Source organism: Notechis scutatus, chromosome 3 (genome assembly GCF_049901735.1).
Source record: "Notechis scutatus isolate UNSWTSFEM ecotype Mainland chromosome 3, rNotScu1.2, whole genome shotgun sequence".
NCBI classification, from domain to species: Eukaryota; Metazoa; Chordata; class Lepidosauria; order Squamata; family Elapidae; genus Notechis; species Notechis scutatus.
The window spans coordinates 33,641,356-33,663,459 of NC_142011.1; the positions used below are offsets into that span (position 1 = coordinate 33,641,356).

Below are 22,104 nucleotides of genomic sequence, written 5' to 3' on the forward strand. Positions count from 1 at the left end.
GAAAAGTTATGTTCTGGAAAGGAATATACTGAAAGCACCTCCCCATTACTGTGAAAATTCCTTGGTACAGAAACTTCACTGTTAAACTTTGGCCTCCCCTAATAGTGGAGCCCTGACACTAAAAAATAAATAAATGTGGCATCCCAGGTTTTCTGAGGGAAGAGGTGACGGTACGGCTGGCAATGGCAGTTAAAGACGACGGCGACCAAATGAGTGGACAGGGTTCTGACGAACTATGAGGAGATGAGAGCAAGGCCACCGCTCGCGCTGCCCTTCTGCCCGGCTAGGGCAGCAACCACACTTCCCCCCAAACGAGCCTGGGGTATTTGGCCAGGCGGGACGTCACGCACGGCTCCTGAGGGCCTCCCGTGCCGGCGAGTCCCCTCCCGGGGTAGGAGAGGAGGGTCCAGGGGCGTCTCCCTGGGCGGGGAAGCGCTGCCGGGGACGGCTAGCTCACTCGGCGCTCGGCTGGCCGTCGGGTCGTTTCGGTAGCTCTTCGCCGTACGCACGTCCCGATTACAAGCAAGCGGGAGGAGGCGTTGAAGCGGCGGCGGCGGCGGCGAGGGCGGCTATCCGAGGAATGCGCTGAAGATGGCGGCCGGCCGGAGAGCGCCCAAGAGCGGCTTGCTGGAGCTGCGAGCGCCGGGCGAGCAGTGGCTGCGCGTCTTGGTGACTCTTTCCGAGGACTTCTTGAGCGTCGTCCCCAGCGCTAAGGGCTCCGAAGAGCCGCTGCAGCCGCCGCCCAGCCCGGTGCAGCTGAACGGCGCCGAGGCGTGCGCCCTTGTCCCGGACTCGCTAACCAACATCAAGCGCACGGTGCGGATCGTCAAGCAGGACGTGGGGGGCCTCGGCATCAGCATCAAAGGTAAGCAGGAGGGCGAGACGGGTCGGGAAGGCTGTCCCTTCGCCTCCATTGTTCTCCCTAGCAACTTTTTAAATCACACTTTTGCTTTTCCTCCGCCGACCCCACTCGCGACCCTGCTTTCAACCGGCTGCTTTTTTGACACGCCAAATAGCTGTGGGCCAAGCTACAGTACTGGATTCCCCTCGTAGTACAGTACAGCTGTCTGCTTCGTCCCCCGGACTAGGTGTGGGCTATTTTGGGGCACCTGAGATCTAGCGTTTGCTTTCCTGTAGCGGGACCGGGAATCTCTCCAGGGTTAAAGAGTTCTGCTACTTCCTTTTACTAGCCGCTTTTGATTTCCTGCAGTAAATGACCTTTGAAATCATTCTTCCCGCCGTAAGAAAAAGAAACCAAAACTCCAGAGGATGGGGAAAAGGAGAGCAGGAAAGTCCCAACTGAAGCTGAAGCGAAATTAAGGAATTTATTAATTGCAGTCGAGCTCATCCGCCCCTGAGGAACTGGAACTGTTATTAAAGTTTGAAAGTCGCAACTTGGAAAGAATGCTGCATTCTTCTCTTAGCTTGATCTTAGACATCTGCAAAGTGTATGGTTTGCAGACTAAAAATCATGTCTGAGAAACTATGCAAAAATCCCATGGAAGAATAGATGATGTAGTCTCTCCCTCCCTCCTTCCCCCCTCTCCATCCCTCCCTCCCCTTCTCCCTCTCCCCCCCCTCTCCCTCTTCTCTCCTCTCTCTCCCTCTCCCCCTCCCTCCATGCCACCCTCCCTCTCGTCTACTGGATAAATAAAGCTACCCTATCTTAATGGGCTTTATCTTGAGGTTTTTTAAAATTATAATTTATACAATTATAATTCTTGGAATTTATGTAAATTTTGTTCTGCAGGATTTGATGTTTGGGTTCCATTTTTTTAAACATAATTATTTTTAAGAGGAAGGTTTTCCGACTGAATTTTCTGGCTGGATTTGTGGATTGTGGTAATTGCAGGTAGCTTGTGGCTTAACATGCTGTGTGAATCCAGCATATCATATTTTATTCAATAAGCAAGAGCTAGACATGCCATAAATTAGCGCAATGCATGAACCAAGATTCTGCTTCAGTGCTGCACTGTGAAAGTCCAGGGCTGCTTGGTGTTTACAGGTAGTCAGGTGTGGCCACCTATGTTCCCCCAGACTCTGAATCCATAGGCTACAGTTGCTGTTACTACTGCCGCTTATGAATATGTAAATCCATAGTAAATCTATATTGCTCCATTTGCAATGTTTGCCCTGACATCAAGTTCAAAGCTTAGTCCAGTGCTATGCAGGAGCTTCTTAAATATAGGAAGAACTTTTTAGGGTGGAACAGTATTAACAATGCAAATCCTATATATGCCTATACCCAGTTAAGAATACACAGGACTACATATTAAAACTACTAAGAACTCTTTATTTTGCACAAGTAAGAAAAAAAATACAAATTGTCTAATTAATTGCTGATGAAGAAATCTTAAGTATCCTTAATAGATATTTAAATTACAAATTTATATAAACTTGCCTGGAAATATATTCCTTTAAATTCAGTAGGACTGGCTTCTGGATAACTATATAGCTTTATATTGCTGAAAGGATGAAAGAGGATCTCAAAAAAGCCCTGAGACTGCCCGCCTGACTCTCTCTCTCTCTCTCTCTCTCTCTCTCTCTCTCTCTCTCTCTCTCTCTCTCTCTCTCTCTCCCTCCCTCCCTCCCTCCCTCCCTCCCTCCCTCCCTCCCCCCTCTCTCTCTTATGATGCCTTTAAAATTGGACATGCTAAAACCTCTGAATTATCATATGTATCACATAGGTTTGACTGTGCCAACTGAGAATTATAACAGTAATAGACCAATATATTTGCAGAGCAATCGGTTCAGAGAAGTCTGGTCTCATGCTTTAGATACCACTTTTCAAAACCATTGCTTAGAAGAGCTTTTTGCCATCCTGGGAGAAGAGAAGGCCACACTTGATTAGTCTCTAGCATGGCTCTTGTATTCTTATTTATTGTGGTCTAGAAAGCAGAAGAGGGTAAAATAAGATATCCAAAGAATGTTTCTTTCATTTGAATGTAAAGGGTCAGAATTACAACAGGCAACACATTTCTCCATGAGACTTGCACAGATGTAAAAGGCTATGGGTAACAGGTAGAATAGTAGAATAACTGGAGAGAATCAGATCTTCTCAAATAATGCTTTATAAAGCATTCTGATGCCGTGTTATCTTTGACCTTCAAATTGAGAAGGGACAGCACACCTTGTAGAGAAAAGGGGTTGTCATTTGCATGTAAGTGTCATGGGAACTGTAGAAAACAAAGTTATCACCACATCTATAAATAATACTCAGCCTGGTTGGTAAGTATGAATGTAAAGTGAAGGAGTCAGTCTTTTTCTGTCTTGTACATCTAGAGCAGGCTTGTCCAAACCGCGGCCCGTGGGCCGCATGCGGCCCAGTGCCCACCCCAACCTTCTGGCAAGAGCCAGCGAGGAGGAGGAGGAGAGGCAGGCGCGAGGCGGGGCGAGGCGAGCACCACGCCAAACAGCAACAGAAAAGGCGGGCGCCGCCTTTGCTGCTTCTGCCCCCACCGCTGCTTCTGCCCCCGCTGCCGCCCCCCACCCCGCCGCCGCCACTTCTGCCCCTGCTGCTGCCCCCCACCCCGCCGTCGCCGCTTCTGCCCCCGCCGCCGCCGCCACTTCTGCCCCCGCCGCCCCCCACCGCCGCCCCCAACCCGCAAAATTTGGCTGGAAAATTAATAAAAAATAAATAATTTTTAATAAATAATAAATAATAAAAATAATTTATAATTTATTATATAATTTTATAATAATAATTTATTATATGTGCGGCCCAAACCAAATTTTCATCTTCTAATGTGGCCCAGGGAAGGTGAAAGGTTGGACACCCCTGATCTAGAGAATCTGGCTTCAGTCCATAAATACTTGCATTGCAATACATTTCCTAGTCCTGAAGGTCCTATGATGATTTGGGAGATGTGGGAGCATCTAATCTTGCATCTTCTTTGTGTAATCTTATTAATGGCATTCCAGGATTTAAAGATTGTGCAGATAGAATCAGTTAATGAAAACAACTAATTTGGGCTTTCTAGTTAGAGGAATATTAAATATTCAGACATATTCTCTTCATTATGAGCCTCGGTGGCATAGTGGTTAGAGTGCAGTCCTGCAAGCTACTCCTACTGCAATTTGGTAGATCGAATCCCACCAGGCTCAAGGTTGAGTCATCCTTCCATCCTTCCAAGGTGGGTAAAATGCGGACCCAAATTATTGGGGGCAATATGCTGACTCTGTAAACCACTTTGAGAGGGCTGTAAAGCACTATAACATGGTATATAAGTCTAAGTGCTATTGCTATTGCTATTATGCAGATACTTTCAGGTAAGAGCTAAAAATAGTGTGTTTACATAAAATTACAGACGTGCTGTTATCTAATATGTTTAGATCAGGCTTGTCCTTTAAAATCCCATTTGGGTTTAGAACTATACTTCTCTGTGGGAAAAGTTTTATTTTTGCTTTTTCTAAAAAGAAAAAGACAAGGAAATATACTCTGGATTACTGAGCTTGTGTAGTTGTTCAGCCACTGCAGAAGTCAAAATGGGCAACTCTATTTAGACTCATTATTGATAATTGATTATGTGACATCACATTGTTTTTCACTCCTAGCAACCACTTGGATAGAGTTCCTTCATGATGACCTACCTCTAACTTGGTCCTTCAAGTCTCCCAACAGTAGGCTCATCATCACTGTAACTGAGTCCATCCACTTTGTTCCTCAACTTCTTCTCTTTCTTTCTACCTTTCCCAGCATTAGAGCCTTTTCCAGAGAGCTGGGTCTTAAACTTAAATATTTAGGCTTAAAATGTATTAAGATTTTTTTTGTGTGTGTAATACCTATGGCACAAAAGTTCTGTCTTAAATTTAGTATGTTGGGTGACATACTGAGTGCCAGAGTCCTGAAAGAAATGTAAATAAAGTGATGTAAATAGTTATTTTTCAACAATAAAAAACAAATAAATAAACCAAAACAAAATCCAATACAGATATGTTTTATCGCACAATATATACATGTGATATAGTATAAGATTAAGATCAATCAAAATATAATAAAATATCTTTCAAAGCTTAAAATACAATATTTCTCAAGTAAAGCATGTAAAATCTTATCTATAGTACACATCTATCTTATCTGTATCTGGAATGTGGATAAGTAGTTTTATGAATTACTTAGCACAACATTTATTTTGTATAATTACCTCATCAGAAAAAAATGTTGTTTTGCACTTATCTCTATTTTCACAGCTGGGTCATTTTATAAAAACTGCTCTTGTTCAGATATCTTTTTTCCCTGTAACAACTCCAGAAATGATCCGGAAATGTAACTGACTCTATCCTTAATTACCACCATTGCAAAAAAAAAAACAAAAAAACAAACAAACCAAAAACACAAAAAGAAGGTACAAAAAATATCAGGGAAGGTTTGCATAGCACAAAACGTCTGGTTTGTTTGTTTGTTTTTTCATATCTTTGTATGACATCTTTAGTGGCTTTTATTTGGGTTTTATTTCCAGGTGGTCGAGAAAATAAAATGCCTATCCTGATATCCAAGATATTTAAAGGGCTGGCTGCAGACCAGACGGAAGCGCTGTTTGTAGGGGACGCTATCCTTTCCGTCAACGGTGGTGACCTGTCTGATGCCTCACACGATGAAGCAGTGCAAGCTCTGAAGAAGACTGGCAAGGAAGTGGTACTGGAAGGTAAGCAGATCATTCTAAGGTGGTTGAAAGATGCTGAGCCACTCTCCCCCTCCATTTATGACATCACCCAGTGTTATGCTCTGGTTACCATGACCAACAGTCACCAACAGGATTTTCCACTTTGCGTTATTTCTGTGCAGTACAGGTAGTCCTCAACTTATGGCCACAACTGAGGCCAACGTTTCTGTTGTTAAGGGAGACCTTTGTTAAGTGAGTTTTGCCCCATTTTACAACCTTGCCATAGTTGTTAAGTGAATCGCTGTAGTCGATAAGTTAGTGACCCGGTTGTTAAATGAATCTGGCTTCCCCATTGACACCGCTGGTCAGAAAGTTGCAAAATGGGATCACATGACCTTAGGACACAGCAGTGGTCCTAAGTATGAACCAGTTGCCAAGCATCCAAATTTTGACCATGTGATCATGGGGCTGCTACAAAGATCGTGAAAAGTTACTTTTTTTCAGTGCCATTATAACTTTGAATGGCCACTAAATGAATTGTCACAAGTCGAGAACCACTTCTATATGTATAAATTAACATCAGGCAGTGATTGTTCCCCCCTCCATGATTCTCATTCAGTTGGATGAAAGAGAATGCTTTACAAAACTTTTCAAAGAGAGGTGGGAGAATTTCACTGAAATTCTCACAATTAAAGTATGGTGTTGTACACTTATTTAGTTGCAAGTAAAAAAACCATCCAGTCAGTTCTTTCTATGAATTTGATAAGGTCAAATTAGTATGAACTTCATAAGGTAATTTTGTGCTCAGTTCTAATGTAAATATTATTCCTAGCTTCCTTTCCTGCAAATTAGAACAAGCAAAGATCCTCTGATCCTTTAATTATTGATAAAGATGCATGAGGAATAGTAAAGCAAGATGATTACAGAGATAAGAGCTCTGCAGTTTAAAGTATCACAGATATTCTGGTCAAATCCAATCTGTCCAATCCCAATCAAGCCAATCAAAACTGTAAGACCCTACACTGCATTGTGACTGCTTGTCTGATTATTGCTGTGTATTTTGCAGTTTATGTATCAATTCAGTGGCAATCTGAATGCAATTAGGAGTACCCAGCTTTTCTTAGAAATAGTCGGTACAGGCAGCTATCAGCAACTTAAAGAATTAAAACTGCGGTGTTTTGGATTTGAAGAACCCTTTAGAATATTGTGGAGGTAGAGGGAGGGAGTTCAGATAGCTCCCATCTGCAGTGTCTTAAAGCAGATGCATCTTTTCACTGGATCACACAAAGACGATGCAGCTACAGCTCAGTCTGGTAAAAGATGTATTGGATCTAAGGAGTTGCAAACTGATGTTACATAAATACCCCTGCACAACCCATGACACTTTTTCCCCCTTTTTAATGCAAAATGTTGTGCAACCCTAGACGGATAATTCTTATTTCCCTTTGCATTTGTAAACTGGTTGTATTGATCTTTGAATATAGCAATATAACTCACATGCTCATCAGTTCTAGAATAGCCTGCTGTAAGGCATTCTACATGGATCTACCATTGGAATCTAGCTACGATTGATAAGAAAGCAGTGGCCAGCCTTTTAGTGGGTGAGAGTCATTTGTAACTATTACAGAAATGCATTAACTTCCAGTAGAGGTGGGTTTTAATCTATGTTAAAGGTCATTTGGACTCAATATCTGCACATCTCCAGCATCTTCTCCTTCAAGCAGAACCATCTATCTGGTCCATCTATCTCATATTAGGATGCTGAGGGTTCTTCCCTTCTCCATTCAGACAATGTTTTTCTATTGTTGCTTCTTTTCTGTGGAACAGCTCTCCCTCCCCCCGGGGAATCTGGATGGGTGCCTCTCTTATAATGCTTAGAAAGTCAGTCAAGGCAATAATTCTTCATGGAACTTTCCATTTTAAAAATTGCTTTTGAATATTTGAGATGGATCAATTGATAGTTTTATCAATTATACATTCATTTTACCTGGTTATATTGTAAACCACCAAGAATGTTTGTGGAGTGTGGTAATAAATATAATGAAGTAGGTAAACAAACAAATATCACCCACCTGTTCTTTCCTAGAAATGTATGCTTCTATCTCCTGTAATAGTTTAATTGCAGATGGGATCTGGGATCTCTCGTCCTCAGTGGAAACAAAATATGCCAACTCAACATCTATGCAAGAGAAAGATTGACTAGCTTTGTTCTTCTTAAGTCAACTTGAATGGTAGCTTTTGTTATATATGGAGCACCAAATTTAGCTGAAGAGTCACCTGGCTGCAGCAGAAACCTTTTTTTTTTCACTGTAGTAATTAAGATCACATCCCATAGTTGCATTCTGTGACAGTGCACACTGTTCTAGCCTGGCACAACTCATTGGCTTCCAGTCTTCACCCATAGTTGTTCAAACTCAAAAGACGAGTACTGAGAAATTCAGGAATAGAACTCTAATTTTATTATAGATAAAATTACAGATACTAGAAAAGCAATAATTAACAGAAAACTAACAACTGTGAGCTTGTATACACTAGTCCTAAGACTTTCGTTTTTTCTACCTGTGTATCCCAAGAAGCTGAGAGCCTATTGACATCTTTGTACAGGTAATTCTTATTTACTGACTGACTTTTCAAAGTTACAAAAACTGGGGGGGTGGGGGGGTGGGAAAAGCTTACCAGCAAATGCCTGCTTTTTAAAAAATCTTTGCAATGTTCTTCAGTCACATGACCACCATTACAGTCAGTACAGTATGCCTAGACCTGTGCCTGATCTGTGTTTTTTTTTTTTTTTTTGCCCTCCCTCTTGCAGAGCAGAAAGATAGAAGAGGAAGGGATAACAAGGGAATAAGCAAGCATACATCAAAAGCAATGTGCTGGTTCTGTCAGCCTCAACCAGATTTATGGATTCTAGCTATTTGAAAATTACCAAAACTACTTGATCAGAATATATGAAGCTGATTACTGGAAATATATTTTACAGAGACTTGGGTTTGTTAATTCCTATTATTTGAGTGATGGGGTGGTAGGGGAAGTATGGATTAGCTACTTCGGTCAAGCAAAGGTTGTGTCTGGTGAAATTTATCTATCATTTTGGGGAATTGTAAGCAATTACAAATAATTACACTTATCTGGGGAGAAAATCTAGTATTTCCTGAAATCTTTAGGCCACTGTGTCTCCTGTGTACCCAAATACCTGGATAATTATAAATATACTGGACATGCCCTTCCATTCGTATTTGTATTAATTTGGTTTAATACTTAAATAATTGAAAAAAATCATGAAGACACATCCAAGTTTTTCCAAAAGCTTGGTTTGTACAATCATGAAAACTTGATAGAAATAATCTTCACTGCCTCCTCTTTCCAAGAAACTGAAAAGAAAGTAAGTGGCTGTTGTTTCAGAAAGACAGTGGAACTTCTTTTCTTTATGGAATTGAGACTGGATCTACAAGTATCAACATTTCTTGTAGAGTCTGACATGAATGGTATTATTTTCTCAGTGGAAATCCTAGGTTTATAATTTCAGCCCTAGGAAAAATAGATGTTCCTCCTAAGATTGGGGACAGTTTTCAGTGCAATAACTTGTCAAATTACTCGATGTGTCTCAAAATAAAAGGGAAGGAGGAGGTGGTGGCAAGTTCCTGAAGTCTTTAGTAGAATGTTTTTGATGTGAATCTTCTTACAAGGAATCAACATCTTTACCACACCCCTAGCTTAAAATCTCAATATAGAAATCTGTTTATTGTATCTGGTTAAAGCCAAATAGATTTGATTTTAAAAGATTTGGATCTCTTCCATGGTTAAGAAACAGTTTGCAGTGCCATTTTCTGCAGCTAACCCTCTTGACTCTGAGCTCCAATCCTTCCTTTGAAATCTTATTACTTGCATCTTCTTTTGGTTTGGCTGATACAGTATAGATTTGTTCAACTTACTTGTCCATATTGCTGTCTATGAATAATGATGCAATGATGCTATTCTACAGGCTGAGATAGGATTTCTATAGCACAAAACTCAACATTTCATCAGGGGCGATAGAAGTCTGTTTATAATGTTAAAGAATAGTTGTGTTTGCTTTGCAACTCTTGTTTTCTAATCTGTGCATTACATACATGAACCTTCATTTATAATTCTGTATTTCTTATCCACACTTTAAGATGGTTAGTTTACTATTACTATGGTTACCAGATTTGCAATTATATGATAGAGTCTTCTAGTTTAAAATAAATACTGGCTTTCATTTTCTTGCAGAATACACCTGAATTTTTGTAGGAGAAAATTGTCATCCCATAACCTCTTGCTAAATCGGAGTGTGGAACTTGATCATCCAAGGAAAGAGAGCTGGTGAAATAATGAGTTGAGGATTTAAAATCCTTGCTTGGCCATGAAGGTCATTGGTTGTTAACCAGCATACTGTAATTTATTGTATAATGTTTTTGTAAAGGCCTATAGTAACTGGGACAATATCCACATCAGCTTTTCCCAACTCAACAGAATTCCTCTGTGCTGCCTTTTGGAAGAAAGATTGCTTTAAACTACTTTAATCCTTGCAGATTTTAGGTAGAACAATAATAAAGCAAATTTTGCTCATTTCATCACCATCAATAAATCTTTAGAAATCATGGTGGGGAATAGGTAGCTTTTCAGGTGCTTTGCACTGCATCTCTTTTTATTCCTAGACATTAACCATTGATTGAGGGTTGATTGGAATTGCCATTCCCACTCCACATGATAAGCATCTGTTTCTGTTACTTGAAATAATCCGGGAGAGATCCTGAACTTCATTATGAGTTTAGCTATCTTGGTTCTTGTGAGCCGCCACTGATTGTCCCTGAATTTGAACAAAATGTCAGAAATACTCCTTAATTGAACAAAATCTCTCTCAAATATATAAAATGTGACTGGTGTAGAGTTCGACAGAGGATTCCAGAGAAATATTTTTAAGGCAATTTTTGCTGTTTGAATTTAGAGTTAGGGAATAATAAGAGAATCTGAAAAACAACAAAAAATGTGCTATTTTTAAAAAAATCACATTTATTGTCACATTTATAATCATATCAGTTTTCAAGGATCACAATGTACTCAGGTACATAACTGGATTTCAGCTCATTTGGAAGAGGGAATTAAAACAATGACATTAATAAAGCACTATGCAGGCTTAAAAAATTTTACTGAATTTTTCTTACATCACAAGGAACCCAACCTACATTGAAGGAGGTGGATGGAAAACCTACCATAGGGAAAATACACCTTAGCTTTTGGCCCCTGTGTAAAACATGAAAACATAAGTTTCTAGTTCATATTATGTGTTCGATCACTACTTGTATTAATCTATTCTATGTAGTACTTGTAGAAAAATTCTGGACTGCTTTATGCAAGCCAACTTTTATCTTCAGATGGCTACTCTCCAGTGCTGAAAATGTTAAAATGATTTCAGCGTTGTCTTTTGGCCAGAAACACACTTTTTTTAATGCTTTCTTTTTCCTACTGAGAAATAAACAAAGTGTTTTATTCAGCAATCAGCTTGAAGAAGCCATGAACCTAGGACTGAACAGAGAAGAGTTGTTTTTCACTTTTGGGTTATGAAATTGAACATGACCAAGAGGGCAGAGCTTGTATGTTCTGCACAATGATAGAGGGAGAGGAAAGAATGGAAGGGTGGGGGAGGAGGCTAGGAGAAGATCTAATTAGGAGACGTGGCTGAGCCCAGCTAAAATTGGATTGGATTAAGCAGAGTCTCAGAAAAGGGAATCTTCAAGCCAACTAGGGAGAGGGGAAAATCAACAAAGACACAGTAGAGTTAACATGCCTGAAAGAAGCTAGAGTGTGCCAGGAAACAGATCCTTTCTGAAGGTTTATGATAAACCAAGGCAGAGCTTTGTGAATATTCCCATATTCACCTGAGGAATGATCAAGGCTTTTGTGAGCATTCCTCTCAAAAGATTTGAAAAATTCTAAATTAATTTCCTGCTTCCAAGAGGAAGCTCCTACAAGAGGAAGTGATCTACTGCAGGAAGTTCTCCCAACAGATCTCCCTGAGATCTGTATTTCAACTGATGGGGCACAGAACATGGAAAACTGCAGGACGGGGTTGGCTCCATATAGTTAGCATCTCTCTCACTGTTAGGTAAGCAGGCTGGGACTATTGAGAATTAAGTTTTGCAAGCTTGGTAGCATCACAAATTGCTTACTGCTGACCTAGTAGAATCTTTTAAATCAAATGGGATTTATCTGTATGGTTAAAGATCTAAATTAGATCTTTCCAGTTAGTCTTCACTCAGGCTTCATGACAGCTATCTTTTAATTACTTGGATAATTAAAGCTGACATTTTTCCTTTTTCTGGCAATTCTCACAGTGTGAACAAAAAGGATCTCTGCATTTTTTGTTCTTTTGAGTGGCAAATTTAAAAAGACACATATAATTGCCATTTTTTTCAGTCCAAGCATAGCACTGATAGAGCGAGTATGTTTCTCTGTTTAATTTGTGATGAATCTCAAGGGAACTGCAGATTATGCTGGATTCCAAGATGAAATAGAATAATATTTGGATCTGATCTGATCTGATCTAGTGCTCTTACGTAGTCCAGACTCTGTTTTTACAGTAGCAGCTGTCTATGGGAATTTTACAAGTTGGTCTGGCTGCCATAGCTCTCTCCATCTCACATTCCCATGCAGTTTGACTGACATTCTTTATGTCCTTTCCAGCTTTCCAGTTTCGCTTTTTGACATATCATGATTAGAATTATGCTATACGTTGAGTATGGTCACATTGTGCTTTCTATATATATATGCAATGAATACGCAGTTTTATTTTCAGTTAGTTTTCCTAGAATGGAGATGTTTTGTATGTTCTCCTTAACACCGAAGAACTCTTTTTTTAAAAGATTTGCATAGCCCTATTTCTATATTTATTAGAATATCTTTTGAGTTCTTTTAAGATTGCTTGCTTACAGCCCATCTAATATTATACAGTAACTTGAACATGATTCTGCATGTGTTTCAGAATCTGTTTCATTTAAGCAAAGTTGCAGAAATAATATTAAATTTACTTTTGTGGGGTTTCTGCTGTAGGAAGAATCTCAGGAAATTCTCTTCTAGCCTGTTTTTTTTTTTTTTAAAGGATTCTTACAAACCTCCACACATAGGTAACACTACAGTAGCAAAATCTATGGGTAATGTTACTTGGTAGTAATCTAGATTCATATCAAGGCATGTGCCCATGATTGCTGGCAACACATGGTGCGAGTGACCGTGATTGCCTGCCATCTATTCATATCCCCAGTCCAAATCTGTTGGATGGAAATTGGTTTTAGGTTCCATGTGAAAATAATTAGAGTGTAGTTCCTTCTTCTAAAAAAAGAATTGAGACAGATGCAGCTCCAGAATTTAGGTTCTCTCCTAGAATTGGCTGAAGAAGGTTATATGACCTGGCTAAGTTAAAATGATATGAATGTAAAGAATAAATCAGATCAGCTCATTCACTTCGTCATTCCTCATGCTTTTTAAATGTCTTGGTTTTATTTATTTATTAAGTTGACATTTGTGGGAATGATTCAGTTGGCCTGCTCACAGTTAATTTAAGAACAAGTTTTTCTTAGTGTAATGGGGTTTATTCAGGGTAAAGTATACAGGATTGCATCCTAAAATGGACAGGGGGCTACCTGCCTTAGAACTCATCCTCATTTAAAATACCTCAAAGCAGTTTCAACAGCATATTTTGAAGTTCATGATTCAAACCATTTGTTTTCTCCATATTCTGTTCTGTTATCATATAAATTCTGAAGTAGACAGATGAGGTAGTCTAGTATATTCATACATTAAGGACTATCTATAACATGTTGCAATATGCACAAATTGTATAACTGTATAATTAGTAACCAAAGCCAGACACTTTTAAGTTCTCTTGAATTTCCAATATCCATAGGATTTTAGCAATGCAATCTTATAAAACATTATGTTTTTATTCCTTTTCAAATTATTCTTCCGTCTCTCTGTTTTTGGTTTCCTTTTGATTCTTTTTAAATTATTTGTTGTCTTCCTGTTCATTTTAATTTTTAAAAAGCTATTAAAGCCCTCCAGTATTTTGCATAGGTTGAAAGGGTTATATTGATGTTCCTTGGAATATGCAGGGTGTACTTTTTAAGAAGCTTTTGAAATGCAAAATGAAAAAGGTTAGGAAAAGATAATTTCTCATTCAAAAACTAGCCCACCTGCTCATTAAAATGCTTGTCTTTTGAACTGCTTTATATTTATGAACCTTGGAAAAAACTATTTTCAGTTGATGATTGATAGTGAACAAATACAGATTAATGTTTCAGTGTTTAAGAGTGAAATTTCCCTTGTATAGTAACAAATTACTACCAATTCATTGTGCCATATGCACGTATAGCCCCAAATTAGTACTGCATTGAATGAAGGAGACTTTGTCTTGTTCAAAAGTTAGAGGGTACTGAAGAAAAGCTTTCCTTCCATGGAGTTTACACTCATTCTTTGTATTACAGTTGCCACTGGTCTAAGAGTGCCAGTGGTAGTCAACAAGTAGCTTTCAAATTTCACTGTATTTGTGGAATGCAATGACAATAAAGGTATTCTATTCTATTCTATCCAAACAATCATTTGTGACAAATAAACTGTTTAGGTTGTACCATTGGAGTTTGCTAGGATGCTCTCTGTCATTCCAGGTTTTCTCCAAGATAGTGACTTTGTGAGAACATCTATGAGTTCCTGAAACTCCAAATACATTCCCTAGGTTAAACATTTTGCCTATCAAGATTTGAATCTGTTACAAAGTTCATTTACTTGTTTATTTATTAAATTTTATGCTGCCCACCTCCACTGTAAGATGATTCCGGGTGGCCTACAGATGATAAAAAGTTAAACAGAAAAGTAATTAAAATATTAAAACTGCTAATTAAAAATTGAAAACTAAACAGGACTAAGAAACATATGACGGGGCTGAGGCCTTCTTACCCCATCAGCCATATTTCCACTTAAATATTTTTTTAGCAAATTTCTCATTATTTCTCTTTACTCTTATTCAATTACATTTCTTCTATATTTATCCATTTTATACTCATCATATTCATATTTCCCTCTGCCTTGTTTACAAATATTCCTCTCGCTTTCTCCCAAGGTTTTATTAAATCTCAATCAGACATACACACACAAAACACAAAAACATAAAACTTCTTTTTAAAAAGTAGCTTGGCCCCGGATTACCTCTCTTTGTATGGACTTCAATTAAATTCATGTTCAACTTATATACCATTACCTATCTTATTACCCTTCTATATCTTTATTATAACTTCTCCCCGCTTTCCACTCTTCTTCATTCTATTTTATTTATTTCATCTTAATTTAAATCATTGTATTTGTATCTTTTGTCCATTCTTTTCAATTATCCATTTATCTCATTCATATTAGAAAAAAAAATATTTCTCCTGAAATCACTAATCGAAGTATGATGCCTTTCCATCGCTCCCCTACGTTAACATCTAATTCCCTATCTAATTCTGCTTAGTACATTCTACTTACTAAAATAGTAAATCCATAAAGTAATTAAATATATAATTAAACATTAAATCTCATAGCATTCCAATTATCTATTTCAAAAACAAATATCATAATAATAAGTTTGTACGAACATCCACACAATTAAACTCTATACTTAAACTAAATGTTTTAGACATTCCTTTTAATATTTTATTAAATCTTAAAATCTATCATTATTAAACCTTTAATATTTTAATCTTTACTTAAGCCTTATAAAATTCTAATTTTCTAATTCTCATACAAATACTACAATACTATCATGTACCTTGCAGAAACATTTTGAAACAAAGTTATGCATTACCCATTATCCATAAAAAAGATTTCTTCTCCACACCTTATTTCATACCTTTTTGGCTTTTTTCCCCCTTCTTCCTTCCTATCTTATCCCATCTGGTCTTTTTACCCCCCTTCGCTCCCCCCCTCTGTTACATTTCTCTTTTCTTTTGCTTTCTAACAGTATATTGATTATGCATCTTACTTTTCTCTTTCTTGGATGTTTTTTTTTTAAAGTCTTATGTCCTTTTAGACTCATTAAAGATGGCTTCTTCTTCTTCTGTATCCTCCATTAATTGCTATGTTTGTTGATAAGTAGCAAGTGCCATTTCTGAAAAGCAAAAAATTTCTCTCACACCGTCTTTACCTTCTTTTTTTATCCTCTCTCAGTTCATCAACAGATAAAGCCATTATAAACCTTTTCTTCTTCTTTTTTATCTTCTTCTTCTTTTTAAAACAACCAAGATAATTCAAAACTTAAAACAATTCCCCAAAATCCCAAAGTCATCAAACAGTCCAAACAGAACACAAAGTTCTTCACACTTTTTCTTCCTGGGGTAATATCAGTTGGCAAGGGAAAAAAAAAACCCAATCTGTATTTTAAAGTCTCATTACAATTAACTTCCAATCTCAAAATCTTCCAGGCATCTCCTCCAGCAAACTCTTAATGAAAATTTTCTTTTTGTCCTCTCCCTTCCCACTTATAACAGAAAGCTTTAAATTTTTACCTTCTATAAAATAGCAGGATTTTCAATATCCATTTGTTAAATCCATGTGGAAGGAGAGTAAACTTTCTCTTAAAACACTTTCACTAGCCACTTGTAAATCTCTTCTGGAAACAAAGTATCTTTCAAAAAATCCGAATTTTCAGGATATTACTTGTATTACTTGTATCTTATAGTCCATTTCAGCCAAGAAACTTTCGCTTCAGCACTTTCTCTTCCTCCAGCACGATCTTGTCCAGCTATCAGCTTCTTTGTGGCGGCCATTACAGACCACCGCTCCACCGCCTTGAGAAAGAGGGTTAAGCCGGGTGGGGAAGGGGTCTGCGAAGACCCCAACCCCCTGTCCGGATCCCTCCTATCTTGGGCTGCCTCTTCATGGCAGCCCTAGCCTCCAGATCAATAGATCGGAGGCATCAAAGCGGCTAGCGCGGCAGGGATCGCCGACAAACCAGAAGTCCAATAGCACTTAGACTTATATACCACTTCACAGTGCTTTCTAAGCAGTTTACAGAGTCAGCAAATTGGCCCCAACAATCTGGGTCCTCATTTTACCGACTTCTGAAGGATGGAAGGCTGAGTGAACCTTGAGCCTGGTGAGATTCGAACTGCCAAACTGCTGGTAATCGGCAGTCAGCAGAAGTAGCCTGCAGTGCTGCATTCTAACCACTGTGCCACCACATCTTTATAGCTGTAGAGAGTTCCACAGGGATGAGGCCACAGCACATGACCCTGCCTGCCAGAGTTCCTTAGCAGGCCTCTTCTGGTGGCACAAGAGAGGCAGACTCGTCCCATTGAGGTGAGATGGCTCCTCAGATACATATTCATAAAAACATTCTGTACTGTGATTTATAGTTCCATGTTACTCTGATACTTTGCTTCAAGCAGGCTTCTGTCCAACTGCATATTTTTTCAATTAGCTCAAAACTTTTCCAGATGCATCAGAGACCTCAGCATGCCCAGAATGAAATTTACCAAGAAAGAGGGTGCTGAATCAGCCTTCCCTGCAATGTTAATTATGTCAGCCGCATACCATGTTGGCTAACCTCTAAGATGCATATCTTTGCCTGCCATAAATGCTACCCACTATTACCTAATCAACCCCTAGCATTAGTTACCCACAAGCCCACATACCCCATTAGATCCTGTCATCACACAGGTTTTTAAAAAAATGTCTGCAGCCCTAGTTCTTATTATGATGAAACTAAAAACAAGCAACCAGGCTGAGATAAATCATGAAGAAAAGGCCTTCAGTGGTGGTGTTTGAGTTGCAGGGTAACCCTGCAATTAATTCAGAGTGATGTTAGGATGGGAATATCACATTTCTGACTCTAGTTCTCTGTAGACCATTGTTTGCCATTTCTTCCCCTTTCTGGAGAAGCCTTTGGTGAAGTCTTCTGCACAGCATTTTTGTAGGTCCTTCCTTCCTTCCTTCCTTCCTTCCTTCCTTCCTTCCTTCCTTCCTTCCTTCCTTCCTTCCTTCCTTCCTTCCTTCCTTCCTTCCTTCCTTCCTTCCTTCCTTCCTTCCTTCCTTCCTTCCTTCCTTCCTTCCTTTTTTTGATTGCTTCATGTAGGAAAAAAATGTAATGCAGTGCCACAAATGTAATGCATGAATAAGAACTCTGTCATTGAGGGAAGCTGTTGTGATTATAGGATATCACATAACGAAACAATATTTTAAAAAATGAAAAGCACTGCAGGCTCCTTCATTTTGGTTTTCTTGGTTACATTACTGAATCTGATCTATATTCTAGCTGTTTGAAGGAATTTCTAAAAACTTTGCTACAGGGAGTCCAATTTAAATGAATCCATGTGTAGCCTGCTAATAAAATGCCGGCAGCTATAATCCACAAACTGGTTCTTGATGTTTTATGATCTTAAGCTGAAGTTTAGTAAGGATACATTCAGATGGAGTGATTGTTTAGATTGATAGCTAAAAAGGGTATTTTTCAGCAAAATCTAAAAATGCTAGAAAGTATGTTTCTCATAAATGCACAGTTACACTCTAGGATGAGCATTATTTACTTATGTAGTTAATTTGTATGGACGTGCAACTCATCACAGTGACTTTAAGTAGGTTATAAAATCTTTAAAGGTAAATATAGGCAAAAATCTATGCAACACTAGATCCTTGACATGTACATCTAAATGTAACAATAATATCCATAACAACAAAAGCTACAATATTTCTTCTGACTCCCATGCCTGGGAACACAACCAAATCTTTCAGGCTTTCTGAAAAGCTGACATGAATATGTTGAATCTCATGGAATGTGGTTTTCCAAGAAGTTGGCACTACAACCAAGAAGGTCTGTTTTTTGAGTCCCACTAGATGATACTCTTTGATCGATGGGACCTCTAGCATCCCAATACTGTTGGATCTCATATGCCTGGTAGAAACAATTGGTTCCACAAATTAAAAAAAATACTGGTGAAAGACAAGATGAAGCAAAAATACCCTCCTTCGCTACTCTTTTTCATTTTTTTCATTTATACATGTACAAATATGGGCACTCAAATATTTCACGGTTCTCTTGTATTTTATGCTGGTTACTTGTTATGGAAATGATGTCACAAGTCCTTGCACAGCCTCTGGTTGTGGAAGAGCAGAAATTGAATGTAAGCCTCACGCTGCTTGACATAGAAGCTACTTTGCATTCAAAGGAAAATTCTTTTTGACATCAGTGAAAATCACTACCAATATATCCAATGGGGATTTGCAAGGACTATTTTTGTCAAGACACTCTAATGTCTCCATTACTTCTTGTACCCAGATTTCTTGGCCATGTCTATAAATGGAAAAAAGTTTGCTGGATTTTAGGTAGTACCTCAGACCAAGGTGAATATAAAATGCAGTACATGATTTATTGATCAGTTATTGATCCATCTATTTCATCTGCCTAGCACACACACACACACACAAACACACACACAGGTATATTCCCTTTGGCAAGGTATACTACTATTTAGAAATGGGATATTCTGACGTTTAGCACTGAGAGTTAAAAAACAGACCCTAAAATAGTATGGAAAATAATTAATGAAGTTTAGTGCATCCTACCTCAGCACCTATTCTATTTGTCTTAATTGAACGCTCTGAAACATTGTTCCCTACTGTTAAGTTTCTTTCTGGTATTTTTGGAAACTGTTATCTCAAATTCAGTAGTAAACAATTTAAAACAGCACCTGTCACTCAGCTCTTTGAAACTATTCAAATTTTAATTTGCTATATTAAATTTAATTTTATAATTTTATATTAATTTTTTTTTAACTTTCCTTAATCAATTGTCAGGCTTAATTCTTATGGTGCTGGATACTGTTGCATTTAGAACAAGTCAGACACCATTTTCAGTAACCTAAGATCACTATCAACAAACAATTTAAGAAGGCTATTTTTCCTCAGATTCTTGATTAATTACTTGTGAATATGTAAGCTCTTTCTGTGTCAGTCAAATGGAAATTCCATTACCAACGTGCTGTTGTAGATAAGCACATATCTTGAGAACCCATGAGCCGCTCGATTTTATTGGCAAGTTTGTAACTGCTGAATTAGCAAGACACTCTGAATCCTACATAATATAACTTTATAACATACATAGCATAACTCCTATTTCATTCCACACAGAAATTTCATAGATATTTCATGTTTTTTTTAAAATTTCATTTATTTATTTTTTATTATCTAAGGTTGCTATTTTTTCTTTTTTCCCTCTTAGAAAATTAAGTAGTTTTTTTCTCCCCTTTTACCAAATAGTTCTCTTTTTTTTTAAACAAGTTTTATTAATTTCAAAAACAAACAAATCATCATCAACCGTTACATATTTGAACCTTTTTCCATTATAAATTTTACAAGTCAGATAAACCTTATCTTATACAATACAGTTCTATTTTAAACCATTTCTAAATGAGCATAAAAACATCTCTTGTCCTCTATTTCTTTCTGACTTGATTATCGTCATTCTCTTTCTGTGTTTCTAGAAGGTTTCACCAATACTTCTCAAAAACATAAACAGACACAAACAAACATATAAAAAATCTTTTAGTAAAGTAACTTGGCCCCCAGTACCTCTCTTTATATGGGCTTTAATTATATTCATGCTCATCTTACAGATCATTACCTATTTTATTTACCATTCTGTATCTTCTATATATACTTCTCCACACATTTCACTCTTCATAATTGTATCTTATTCAATCCATCTTAATTTAAATCATTATATTTGTATCTTTTGCCCATCCTTTATTATCCCTCTATCTCATTCCTTATAATGAAAAAAAAGAATTTCTCCTGAAATCTCTAATCAGAGTATGATGCCTTTCTATCCTCTCCCTAAATATTAGATTAACATTTAAAATAACACCTAATACCCAATCTGATTCTGCTTGGTACATTCTATCTATTAATTTTTACTTTTAATAACAATAAAAACAGAGTAATAAATCGAAAATGTTTAAATACATAGTATCCTCCTAAATACGTAGTTAAATAATAAATCTAATAAATCTTATAGCATTCTCATTGCCTTTCCCTTCAATATTTTATTACGTTTTAAAAATCAATCATTATTAAACATTTCAACATTTTAATTTCTTATTAACTCTTAAGCCATTCTAATTTTCTATTTCTAATACAAATATTACAATACCGTCTTATGTACCTTGCAAAATCTTTTTTAAGAAAATTTATACTTCACCCTTTATCCCTAAAAAAGATTCCTCTTTTCCCATCCAATTTTAAAACTTTGTGGCTTTTCTCCGCCTTTCCCCTTTCTTTCTTCCCCCACCAGATCTTCCTACCCCCTTCTTCTAACCTCTGTCTTGCTGGCATCCCTTCTCTGTTGTATTCCCTTTTCTCTTGTTTGTTATCATTGTATTTATTTTGCATCATATTTTTCTCTTTCTTAAATGTTTTTTAGATCTTAAGTCCTTCATTTTCCTCGCTTTCTTCCTTCCTTCTTTCTTAGATAAATTTTGGGATTCATTAAAGATGGTGTCTTCGTCTTCTTCTTGTTGTTGTTCCATCTGTCGCATTGTCTGTTCATAGTTAACCAGCACCATTTCTAAAAATAGAAAAGCTTTTTCCATACCATCTTTACAGGCTGCTTTTGTTTGCTCATATTCATCCCTCAGTTCCTCAAAGGAGAAAGCCATTATAAATCTTTTCTTTTCTTTTTCCCTCTTTCTTCTCACTCCAACCAAAATATTCCAAAAGAAAAATAAGACAATCCCAAAGTCCACAATCCTCAATCAATCCAAGCCAAGCCAAAATTTCCTCTTTCTCTTCCAGGGGTAGTATCAGACAAAGGAAAAAAAGAAAATCCAAATCTGTGTTTTGAAGCCTTATTAAAATTTTATTTCTGTCTCCAAATCCTTAAGGCATCTCCTCCAACAAAATCCAACCAGATAAATATATTTTTTGTCCTCTCCTTCCGACTTATCCCATAAAGCTAGTTTTACCTGAAAAAAAAAAAACAGGTTTCTCAATATCCGTTTGTTAATTCCGTCGGGAGGGAGAGTAAACTTTCCTTTCAGCACCTCAGAATTGCCGCTTACTTTCTCTTGTGGAAAGAATCATCCAAAAAGCCATCACTTCCAGGAATTAAATTAAATATATCTCAGAGTCCTGGATCGACCAAGAAGACTTTCACTTTTAAAAACTTTCTCCTCTTCCTCCTGCGCATACTTGCCCAGCTGCCGGCTTCTTTGTGGCGGCCATTACGGACCGCCGCTACGCCGTCTTGGTAAAGGGGGTTCTGCCGGCCAGGGAGGGGTCTGCAACACCCCCAAACCCTTTTCGGATCCCCTACCTTCAGCTGCCCCTGCAGGGCAGCCTTGCTCCACAGCCTTTCGGATCGGAGCCCCAAAAGCGGCTAGCGCGGCAGGGATCGCGCAGCTTCGCGAATCCCTACCGCTCGCAAAGCCGACAAACCGGAAATCACCCCAAATAGTTCTCTAAT

At 38.0% G+C, this 22,104-nt stretch overlaps 1 protein-coding gene across 1 annotated transcript in view; it reads left to right on the forward strand.

Moving 5' to 3' along the window:
* The first annotated feature begins 261 nt into the window (after window positions 1-261).
* SNTA1 (syntrophin alpha 1) overlaps window positions 262-22,104 on the forward strand; it is a 58,577-nt gene continuing 36,734 nt past the window's right edge. Inside the window, exons 1-2 of the mRNA XM_026683999.2 lie at window positions 262-865; window positions 5,460-5,645. Of these exons, the coding sequence (XP_026539784.1) occupies window positions 592-865; window positions 5,460-5,645 (460 nt within the window). The 5' untranslated portion in view covers window positions 262-591. The remainder of the gene's footprint in view (window positions 866-5,459; window positions 5,646-22,104) is intronic.